This window comes from Sinohyriopsis cumingii, chromosome 1 (genome assembly GCF_028554795.1).
Source record: "Sinohyriopsis cumingii isolate HCF-2022 chromosome 1, ASM2855479v2, whole genome shotgun sequence".
Taxonomy (NCBI): domain Eukaryota; kingdom Metazoa; phylum Mollusca; class Bivalvia; order Unionida; family Unionidae; genus Sinohyriopsis; species Sinohyriopsis cumingii.
Window position 1 is genome coordinate 142,961,013 of NC_142961.1, and position 12,665 is coordinate 142,973,677.

General features: G+C 35.5%; 1 protein-coding gene across 1 annotated transcript in view; it reads left to right on the forward strand.

The window, feature by feature from the left end:
* The first annotated feature begins 3,239 nt into the window (after positions 1–3,239).
* LOC149808054 (tyrosine-protein kinase Src42A-like) overlaps positions 3,240–12,665 on the forward strand; it is a 59,894-nt gene continuing 50,468 nt past the window's right edge. Inside the window, exons 1-2 of the mRNA XM_089973092.1 lie at positions 3,240–4,020; positions 12,180–12,301. Coding sequence (XP_089829218.1) covers positions 3,617–4,020; positions 12,180–12,301 — 526 coding nt within the window. The 5' untranslated portion in view covers positions 3,240–3,616. The remainder of the gene's footprint in view (positions 4,021–12,179; positions 12,302–12,665) is intronic.

Consider the following 12,665-nt stretch of genomic DNA (forward strand, 5'->3'; position numbering starts at 1 on the left):
CTTTCTTGGCGTTTGTCCTCGCAGTAAAGTGTCGTTCTTGGAAGCCGTCCCTTTTGTGAACTGGGTGATATCAGCTGTCTATAAGGTAAAGTCTTGTAGTCTGGCAGTCGCACTGGTTGCACATAGTTTTCCATTGCGTTAGTAAATAAACAGCTAATATGTGGTATTGCATCGGTGATGTGATCGTGAGGCACAGCATCGCACTAAAGTTTCTCATTTGGACTTTAGTCTCTCGCTCGATATTTGCTGTCTGAAAGTAATCATCTTCCTAGCTTAGGGTTTTGTAATCACAAAGAAGTACCGGCCTTGGATGTTTTCCCCCTTATATGCTGGCCAATATCGGCGTGTCCGTACGGTAAAGTGAAGTGGTTGGGACGTCATACTCGCTTCTGGTACACGATTTGATACATTTCTCCAAAGGACGACTGATGATTTGATATGTGGCTAAACGTGCAATCTTGTGCGGTTCGTAAGTGGTCACTTTAAAATTTTGATCCTCTCCAGATTGCAAGGCTTCTTTGAACACGCCAAAGTTCACCACTTGACTGGTACCATGATTTAGTGTCAATCTTCTGACTTTGGACTCAGTGTGCACTTCTTATCGTTGGTCCCGGTATTCGTAACCTAATTTTTAGGACCGCCACTAGCAAAACTTAGAATCGTGTGGTCGGGGTACTCGTCCGTCCAGGCTCCTAAACGATCTCCTTCGATTTTAGGGTGACGCTGACAAGACGATCGATGTAGATACAATTGTCCTTGTCAAAATACAGCACACGATCTCCTAACTCGTTTAAGGCTTCGTACAACTTTAAGCTATCATGGGCTGTCACGTAGGATGCAATAATGACATTTCCAAATTCGTCGGCCTCTACAACCTCCAGTTCTTCTTGGTAATTGACCAGGATCAAGTCTTCACGAATGACATTCACGTATTTCATGTATTTTATTTTGTCGTGAATCATTTGGAAGTAGCGAAAAGGTTCTGTCGAATACTCCGTCTTGGGTAAAAACTGTCTTGTGCCATTTTGACCCACATACAGTTCAACATCACTTTGGCAAACGATCGCCTTCCTTTGTTTTTCTCGATATGGTATAAAGTGATGCCTTCCTGCTCCAAGTATTTCTCTTTGAATTTCTTTTTGGTCTTCTGGAGTCTGGTGCCAGGAAGTCTTCTTGTTTCATTTTCAAAAAGGCATCCACGTAGTCAGTGAAAATGCTTTTCTGAGTCTCGTCGCTCCTTGTCAGAGCAAGAGTTTACAGCACTGAACGATTTACTTATGGAAAAAATCGTTCTACAGTTTTTAGGGGTGTAAGCTTTTGAAAAAAATTACATCACAAACGGAGCAGTTCACGAAATTATGGTGACCACTGATCACAAGTTTGGAGAGGTTTTCATTAAACGGGAACATACACCATTAGGATTTCAATCAACATTATTATGTCGGAGAGAGAGAGAGAGAGAGAGAGAGAGAGAGAGAGAGAATGTTATCCTACTTTTAAAAATATCACGACTCTTACGTTTGTATGGTATATTTTCCTAAAGGAATTTAAAAATTCACATCTCATTGGAACAATCACTCCCAGTGAGAAAAAAAAAAAACACTATTGTAAAATATTAAAAGAGTGAATTGGAGACATATGCTACTAAAATCATTGTCAAAAACGTCGATGTATATTTCTCACAGAATAGTACATCCAACATGCTTTGATGTATTTCGCAATAAGACGGACATGACTTCCATGAGTCGTCCATGGTGTGATTGTTTGTGCGTTAATTTTATTGTTTGCAAAAACTGGTGGTCGGGAAGAGAAAAATACATCTGCTCTTCTCGCCGTGCGAATAATAACTGAAACTGGTTTGAAGCTTAGGCGGTGGAAAATATCGGTTAGCTATTGAAGTCACTTGCAGTGAGTGATGCGTTGTTTGGTTCTAAATTCAAGGCAGGTAAGCGTACGTTTATATATTTTTAGCAATTGAAACAAAATGCAAAAAAAATATAATAATACAAAAAATAAAAATATACACTCAAGTTTTGAAAAACACAAACAAGCCCTTGTAGACTGGCTACACGATATGTAGCACAAACACTTTTCAACTAATAAATGTGAAACCAAGATAATTTACACAACAGCATTTACTGGTGCTTATGGCACAGCAACACTTTGAAGGTTATATCGTACCAAGGCAAGTGGAGTAAGACGCTTTGCCCAAGGACAAAATAGTAAGTGCTTCTGTGAGAAACAGTTCTCATAAAAAATACAAGAACGATCCTAATGAACGTTTGTTTATCTCTGCATTTTTTCCTTCCACAAAATCTTTTATAAGCACATTTTTTCCTCATTTTAACAATACATTACAGAGGTGCTCGTCTGTGTATTACATGTAAGACTGAATTTGCGTTTTAACCCAAAATAAAAAAGCAGTTCGGTTAGCTCTATGACAGATTGCGACGTAAGCATCAAATTTGGATTACAAAAACGTTCTATCTCTGTCTCTCGATTTGGATCTCTCACGATACACCTTTTCATAGAAAAATAAATGACTTCACTATTTCACATTTGTTGTATGAACAATGAAATTGATACAGAGAAGAGTGCAATCAGTACTTATGACGTTTGCCCTATTGTCTAAAAACACCTTTGTTTAGCTGTATGGGCTGTAATTTTCGTCCTTATATGTGTGACAAGAAGAGGAAGAAGAAAAAAAAAATAGAGAGAGGAGATAGTAGTTGTAGCTGTTGTTGTTGCTGCTGAACTGTACAAATGATCATTCAGTATAGAAAGACAAAAGTATATGAGTCATATGATTAATTTATTATTGACATTGATTTAATCAGAGCCATGCCAGCTTTTCAATTCATTTTGAATAAAGTTCTGTAGATGGTAATCAGTGAAGTGTATGACGTTTTTGCCTATGTCAGGACTGAAGGTCGAGATGATAATAATAATAATAATAATATAAATTATGTTTGCTTAAAGAGCTTTCTTTCCTCTCACTTCATTTGCATGTTAAAAATAAAGAAACCAAAGAAATAAATATAAATCGATAAACATTGCAACCGAGGCTTTCGCAACCGGCGAGATGAATCATTTTGCAGACGGCTAATTTGCAACTTGAAAGATAATATACCCGTCATAATATAACGGCTGATGTTATTGGTTGCAGTTGCTTATGTTACTCATAAGTGAGCAATGAGAATTGATCTTACATCGCATCTCAGTATATGGGCTGGTCTGCGTGTACATGCACTGCGCAATGATATACTCACGATATGGACGATTTTATGGGAAGAAGTTATTAATAGGATAGCATAACCACATTTTAAGTATTGCCTGTTGTCGTGAAAGTTAAAAACCATTTAATAATTTTAACCTTTTAGTTCATAATTAGGTACAGGCTTACATCCTCGCTGTAACCGGAAATAACTCCGCTTTGTGGTTCGGTCATTATAATGAAGGATGGAAGACTAGATGAAAGAATGAATTATATGTGTCAGGATTTTCATTATTAGCTATGCGCTGTGTAAATGTGTTTTATCATTTCTTTAGGTCATACAGACCATAGAGTATGCGTTTTTGGCACTAATTTTGAAATTTTCGTCAAGTGTAATTGAAAATGGGGGGCTGTTTAAGTTGCCCCGAGAAGCCCGCTACAGAGACAGTGATTCCCATGGGGACAAGCCCACAGCACAAAGTGTCGGACTCAAATGGGGCTGTGCTGTCACCAAACCAGGTAGTCATAACTACAGCTCCGCAATCAGCGGCAAACAGTACTGCCACACCCTCCCCACCAAAAGTTGAATTGCAACAGGATGGTACAAAATCTAACAAGATTTTCGTCGCTCTTTATGACTACGATGCCAGGACTGCAGAAGATTTAAGCTTCAGGAAAGGAGAACATTTGGAAATCCAGACTGATACAGAGGGAGACTGGTGGTATGCCAAGTCATTAACTACCAAATTGGAAGGATACATCCCATCAAACTATGTTGCCAAACTGAAGAGTCTTGAATCTGAGCCGTATGTTTATTTCTTCATTTGCATGTTTTTTTGCCGTGCTTTGGTGAACAGTAAGGATATTGTTTGTTGCCTCAGTGCATCATTGTCTGGCCATATGTTGGTGACAAAGCTTATCATCACTTCTTTTCACACGCCACTTGGATGACTTTAATCCAATTTTGTGGGCTGGTGCAGATGTGAAATGTTTTTCTCCCTTGTTTCAATAATGGGGGACATTTTTTAAAACATTTTCAGTAAAGGTGTATTTTAGCAGTTCATTTGATCACTTTCTTACAATCTGTTTGTGTACATTTATTGAAACTTTCTAGGCTAGATGTATTTGCTTTTCCTTTACTTTTCTACTTGTTCTCTCTGTCCATTTAAGGGAACAATTGGGGATATTTGGGAAATCTAATTTCTTGTTGCTTCTTCCACATGTAATTGCTTTAAATGTGCAGTATGGGTTACTGTTTCCTTTTGGCTTTTTATGGGGGGTATTTCTTGAAAGATGTCCACAAGAGAAAAAGATTCATTTTTCTCTGAATATTTTGCACACTACAGGGTCGAAGAACATGGACTGCACTGTAAGCAAAGGTTGCAAGTTACTGAGGGACCTAAACCTAAAATGAAATAGATGCCACCCTTGCTGTACATCAATCACACCCATGGGGAGTGGGTATTGGAGCTAAATGCATGTTTTGTCATCGCATCGAGAATAATTGTCATTAAAGAGCTATATTGTAATGAAGTTGTTTGCTTTTTGGGGTATAAATTACCATATTTTCTGGATAACCAATCTGTGAAAGATTTGTTAAAAATTGCATTAGGAGCTTTTGGCAACCATCACATGTACATGAAAACATTGTGCATTACATCACTGCTTTTTGTTTATGTTGATTCACAACAAAACAAGATCCTTTTTTTGGAAAAAAATATTTAGACATTTATTTTTTCAAATAGTCATCACTCTTGATTCTCTATATTGTTCTAATTTGTAAAATAAACTTCTCATACTTTAGGAGACTTTAAGAGTACTAATATTGAATTATAAGTTCACTATAAACTCTGGAACTCATTTCTCCATAATGAATGTTATCTGTGGAACGAAGCTTTTTATTCACCAGATATTAATTTCACTTGGTTGCCTTCATCTCTTTAATCACATTTGTGATTGAGTAGGCTGATTTAAGCAATTGAATTTGTTTGGGTTTAGCACCATTTTTCAGCATATGATAGGCTATTCATTGCATCCAACATAACTGGTAGAGGAAGAACCCAGGAAAACCTCTGTGAGAACCACCGACCCATGGGAAGCTACTGGCAAGTTTTCTCACATACCCACATTGGCCGAGCGAGAAACTCAAACCCACCCAAGGTAGTTTAATTATATTATTTACATAAAAATGTTTATAAGTGTTTCATTGATCAACTAAAGTGAGTTGACCTGATGCATGACTGACCGCTTGCTTTTTAAAAATGTATTATTCCACACCTTTTATTTCATTTGATAAAAATTGACATAACTAAAATCATGCAAAGCAGGTCTGCTTTTAGTTGAGTGTAGCACTACAACAAATACTTTTACATGTCCATGACCAAAACATTGTCACTATAGACATATCCTTGATAACGGTTTTTGCATACCAAAAATCATGGTTGCTGGTTTTGTTCTGCAGGTGGTGGCTGACAACAGTGCATTTATATTATAAAATCTATAAGTGCGCGATGATTGTGGTCATAAATGACAGGTGCTTGCTCATACCAGAGGTCACTCAAGACAGGTTTTACTATATTTATGAGGAATGAAAACTCTACAACAAGCTTCAGAACATCAGGCCCATTGTTTATCATATAGATTTGAAATGAGACAATATTGTGCCAGGCATGTTTTAGAGATGTACACCTAACTCCTGCATACCTCTGAATAGTGAAACTTGACCAGATTGCCAGTGGAACAGATTCTTGTTGACAGTTCTTTGTTTTTATGCGAACTTAGTTAAGAAACTTTATGACTATATACCACCAAATAAAAACTTGAGCTTTTTAATTTTAGGCATTGCATTTTATAAAATGTTTGACCCTAAATTTTAAGGATTTTTAAAAAATACTTTCTCTCTTCTATTTTTATACATTTAAAGAATGTTAATATTACGTTTATGTTGTAGTACTGCATGTTTATTTGAAGGCTTTATCTTCCAAAAGTTTTTTTGTGCAATTCTTTATTTTTACTTTATTAGAATTAAAGTTTTTTTATATAGCCAATGCTGTGCTTATGTACCATTCAACCCTAAACATAACATACATATTTATTCCCACACTCCTTAGACAATCTTAATTACAGCTTTTATAGGCTAAATATTTTGTAGTTGTAGAAAACTTTTTCTCTTTAACCCATTTTTGAGTAAATTTCTTGAAAAATAGTATTCACCAAAAGACTTCAAATGATGTCTACTTTGTCCTTCATGAAAATGGTGCCAAACTGATATCCAGTATGTGTACCACAGAAGCTAATTTGAAACTGTTACTGCTGAAGAGTATCAGATAGTTTCAACACTCAATAGGAAGATGTGGTCGTATCTTGAATTCCCAAAAATTATTTTTTCCCACTGGAGCATAAGTCCCTTCAAGGAACTTTTGTTTTTAATCATGTGCATAATTTAGCATTAGGGAACAATGTCACACAGTCCTCTGATGTTTTACTGAAATTCTCAAATATATTCAAAAAAGACACCTTACAAACTGTAATACTAGGTTAAAGATGTACAGCAAATGAAACATTTAGCGAGGTACAGCAGACTTTTTGTCAGTAACTGTCGGCAGTTCAGCACGTCGAGTGGGTTGTTGGCGGAAGGGTTGAGTTTCTAATCATTTCAGTTTAATTTAATGGCCATCATCTCAATTATTGTAAACCATCTACATGTTTAGAAATTATGGTAAGCTTTTAATAGCTGGATTTTCACGAGACCTTGGTTGAGTTTGATTGTCAGCATTTTCGCTATTTAACAGAGTTATAGCCCTTGATTGTCAAGCATACACACTTTAAATTTTGCACAATAACTCCCGTAATTATTATTGGATTTCAACCAGATTTTATAGTCAGCTTTTTATTGGCAAAAGCAGTGACGATGAGTTATTGGAATTTGATTTTCAGAAATTGTCAGTAATATTGTCACACCCTGTTGCTCAGTCTGTGCATCCATTGATCCTTGTATCTGTTGCTCTGTCTTTTCCAAAACTGTGTGGGGTGATTTTTTCACCTACCGGTAATTAGGTATTTTACTTGCCCAGCGGATATTGTATTTGCCCAAATGATAATTGTCTTCAAGAGGAGAATTAATTTTGGCTCCATGAACCCAGAATCAAAAGGTCAAATGTATTCAAGCTCAGTGAATTACGAATAATTTGAATGTTTTTCAAGAAAATTGACAGAACTTTGAATATGCTGACATAGCAGGAAGACACTGTATATAATGGATGCAGGTTTGTCCTTGAAACCTTGTTGTAACAGCTCAGGGATTGGGTGAGTGACGGGGTTTCTGGCGGTGAGCCATCAAAACTGCTTTAGTTGGAACTAACAGAAGTCTTACTTTGTGACCCTGTTAAACAAGTGCCTGTCTGGCCATGTGATTTAATCTGAAGCTCAAGAATAATAATTGGATTGGTTTTTAAGTTTTAATGAGATTGGATTGGTTATCAAACTTGATAGATGAGATTGAATTGGTTTTTAAGTTTTAATGAGATTGGATTGGTTATCAAACTTGATAGATGAGATTGGATTAGTTATTAAGTTTTAATGAGACTGGTATGGTTATCGAGCTTGATATCACACAGTGAGTTTGGATTGGGCTATTAGGCTTGATATCAGCTTGAAATGGCATTAGTTATTAAGCTTGATATCAGATTGAGATTTGAATAATTAAGACTGATATCAGTTTAGGATTGGATTATTTATTAAGATTGATATCTGAGACTGGATTGGTTATTAAGATTGATATCAGTCTTGGATTGGATTGGTTATTCAGATTGATATAGGATACAGAGTATTCAACAACATAACAATATGTGTGCTTTTTTTAGGCTTGATGATGATGTTGGTAGCACATAGAGATTAATTTCACTTGGAGGCAATTATGGCTTTGGATAATGCAGGATGGATTGTTATGGAATAACATTTTATCAGTTTAATTCATTTTTTACAAACACAGGAAGGTGCTTGGTTATTTCAGTGTGCACACCAGATATAATTAATAACACAGGAAATTTAATTGCAAGGGGCAAATTAAGTACTTTTTCCTCACTTGCACTTGACACTGGCAATTGAAGTTGAAGTACATTTTGAACAGCAAAAGTTTCTAATACACTAACCTATTTACCGGTACTTTAGGGATAAGTAGCAGACTGTATTTACTCACTGTAATGAAGATACAGTGCTTTCTCCAGGTTTCAAAGAAAGTGACTGTAGGGTCCCCATGGGCCTACATAATGGGCCTTTTAAATGTTTGAGGGCAAATTTCTTTAACCATTGTTACATAGTCACAAATGCATGTATTTTGTTTTATTTGAGTAATAAAACAATTTTTTTATATTAAAACTAAGAGTCAGATTAAATATTTGGTGGTCTCAGAAGTACAAATGATGGTAAGGGAAACACTGCAAATACATGTAGTAAAATAAGTATGGGCACCTACATTTATTTTCTTTAACCATAGTTACAATACATGTATTTTCCATTAAATTTCTTTAAATTACTGCATTAGTTTCATGCATGAATTTCTTGAGAATGAAATGTTATCATGAAATTATGTTGACATGTTCTTATTCAGTGTAAGAAGTTCTGCAGATAAGAATTAAAATAAGATAGTGCCTACACATGTCTCCTTTTGATATTTTCTTTTAAATTGCAGAACAGTTGGTAAGAAAAGAAGTCTTGTATTTCAGTTTTGTCATTTGGAAGCTAATTCATTTCTATTTGAGATCGTAACGGTGTGGTTATTTCATTTTCATGTGCATTCTTTATGTTTGATTGGTCAAACTATAGCTCCATGCACAGGTATCATATGCTGAAGCCATGACACTCTCGTCATTGGTATTAATTCCAATTTTCAGCCATTCCTTGTGACTTCATATTATGACTCCATGGTCTTTAACTATGCAACAGAAGGGAAGTGAAGCCAAATAAGTATGGTCACTAATCAGACTTTGTCATCATGTTGAGCTGTGTAATAAGTGTGGTCATTAATCAGGCTTTGTCAGCATGTTGAGGTGTGTAATAAAATATGGTCACTAATCAGGCTTTGTCATCATGTTGAGCTGTGTAATAAAATAAGTATGGTAACTAATCAGGCTTTGTCATCATGTTGTGTAAAATTCATCAAACAATTTATTTCTCTAAGTTACAAACTGAAAATTTAAGAGGAGCTTAAAGTATTGTGAATTAAATCCCAAATAATCATAAATGTCCTATCACAAGTCCAAAAGTATACAGTGTTCAAAATGAATTCCAATATTCTTGAATGTCTTCATGTATCACAGTCAGTTCCATACTACTTGGGATGGGGGTTGGATGGGGCAGTTGCCTGATGTATCAAAGGGTTTGGAGCACCAAAACCACTGGCGCCAGTTATCTTGGGGCACCAAAAAGCCCTTGGGCCTTTGTCGCCACCTTCGCCATTTAGTCTTAATTTACCACTGATGACATTAATATAATCCAGAATGTCTTTGAATGAGGCCTTAGTAATTCCAGAGTAGTGTTTTAGTCCAAAAAGTCTAATGAATACTTTGTAATTCCATTGAATAATATAAATAAATAATTCCTTAGATTTTATCTGAACACAACAATAAGTGATTCCACAGACTTGTCATAAAATGGGATTGAAAATGGGTTTATGAAAGTCTCGATATATGTATACATATTTCACTTGACCAGTGTTGCAATAGCATTTTCTACAGAAAACACCATTGACTTGTAAATAAGGCCAGGTCTTGAACTTAAATTCAAGTAAATATCTTGTTTCATTTTTTGAATCATTATAAAAATTATATAGGCATTAAATCCACATCCCTCAGTCATGGACAAAGTACAGTGTACTTGTAAGTTTATCACCTTCAGTCAATATTACCTCAAAGACCTAAGTAATCAGAGTCAGTTTAAGTTGGAGGTCACAGACTGATGTTGCAAGCTGGACAGTTTGTATATAAATTTATCATAAATCTACACATATATTCTACTGGAGATCAATGCAAATGTACCTACTATTATAAGGAAAAGTTTATAGGTATGTAGTTGTATCATAGAAGAATTTATATGCATTTAACGTAGCAAGGAATAAATGATAGTTATCATCAGAACAGTACACTTTAGCAAAGTATTATAGAATTATATGTTGAGTAGCAGGTAACACATTTTTCCTACATGTACCTACTTTTTAATCCTGTAGAAAAATTGTTTACCAAGAGGCGAAAGACTTGCTGAGGTCTTTTTAAAAAATTCCAGGTAGTAAACATTTGTACCAAATAAGAAGCAAAATCATTAAATAGATAGCATGTTTGCTGCTTGCTATCATATGGTTGGAACTCTACATCCTGTTGGCACTTCCTGATGAAACAAACCTTTTGAAGGTTGAAGGTGAAGGTTGGTTCAGAATGATGTCACAAGTTTTGTTGTGGCAGCTTCAACTTGATTTGCAGTGCTTGTCTGAATTACATCTGAATCAGTTTACAAAAATCAAATCTCAAAGTATTTAGCATGCCTCTCGTCACAGATCTCAAATTTAAATGAAATCTCTGTGACATTCCTATGACACTGGGCAGCAGTGAAATGGTCCCAAAAACTGGATTTTTGTTTTGTATTGTGTGTAAAATTTAAGCTACTTGCATGAAATTTCCTTTGCCCAGAAGTGATTTTAGTTCTATTGGTCCTGGACCAGAATAAGCGTATGGAATGGCCCTGTTGTCCATTGTCTGTTGTCCATCTAAGTTTGTTATGCTAATCCTCTTTAACTACAGGGAGGATTGCAGTGAAACTTTACACACAGTTTCCCCATTGAAAAGTAATAATGCCATGGAATTTTTGAGAAAATTTCTTATGACATTAGCTGATCGTAAATAAAAATGATGCCACCCAGACATCCAACATGACCAATACAACAGTCATTTTAAAAATCTTAATATTGCTACTCCTCAATAGAAAGTCATATAAGCATCAGGTTTTCACAAGAAGACTTCTGGTGTTTTGTTGGTCTGAGATAAATATGGCCACCATAGCAGCCATCCTGAACATTTTATCACTACTCCTAGATGATGTGATATTAAAATTAGGTTTTTAGAAACGGTTTTCCTTAATATTACGTATAGTTTGAACTGAAATGGAAATGGTTCTGATCTGATGTCCAGTATGGCCACCATACCAGTCATCTGAAAAATTTTGTTATTGCTACATCTCCCGAGTAGAAAGTCGTTATCAACATGAGATTTTCACCTGAAGACAAAGTAAGAGATCTAGTTGGTCCTAAACAAAAATGGCACAGTCTGATCTCAAATATGTTTGCCATAGATGGTAGTCTTTTCTTAAAAATCTTCTCATTGCTAGTCCTCCAAAATGGAAAATTATGTCAACATGGGCTTTTCACCAGAAAACTTTTTATTGTGCCTAGTTGATCATTAAATATATCATAAATCATTATTTTGTGTGGCCATCACGGTAGCATTCTTGAATATTTTTTTATCACTACTCCCAGAATTTATAATTTATATAGACATATAGATGTATGTCACCAAAAAACTTCTAATGGTGTCTATTTTGTCTTAAAATGGTACCGCTATTACTTCCACTGTGTCTGCCACATTGGCTAATTTGAAAATCTTTTCCACTGAAGAATCTATGAGTTGGTTTCGGCATGCAGCAGGAAAAAAAAAAGCAAAACTATTTTATCTTGAAGTAACTGGAACATTCCTTTTAGACAGTTGTTTGTTATTCCCATCGAGGGACTCTTGTTATTTATTACGGACTTTTAGGATTAGGGATTTATTGTCCCCTGTCCTAAGAGCTGATCAGAGAATGTTTGTGAGGGAATTTGTTTATTTGTCCACACAAAAACAAAGAACTTTCTTGTGAATTGGAATGAATTTAATAGGAATATTTTAGTAAATTTGATACTAAAATGCCCACATTTTAATTTCAGATGGTATTTTGGAAAAATTAAGAGAGTTGAAGCCGAGAAGAAGCTACTGTCTCCGGATAATGCACATGGTGCATTCTTGATTCGTGACAGTGAAAGTAGGAGGAATGATTACTCCCTGTCAGGTGAGTGTGTTGCTTGGATTACATTATTAGGTTCACACTTTTGTCTGTGCATGTATAAAAAAAATGGCTTTTCTAAGGGAATATACACCTGAAACTACTGAATGGGCCATTAATGATTCAACTTATTTAATATGTTATATTTATGTTATACGTCAAACATGAGCCAATATATATCACGAAAAGTAAGTAAAATTTAAGTAAAGTGCCTTGCCAGTGGACACGCCACTGCAACTGGCCTGGTCTGGTTAGAGTTTGAACTTGCACCCATCTTTTGGGAGACCAACATTTTAACCACTGAACATGACTCTATAAAAGAATTCTTCAGTTATAGGTACAGTGTGACCCGGCTATAACAGGGTAGTTG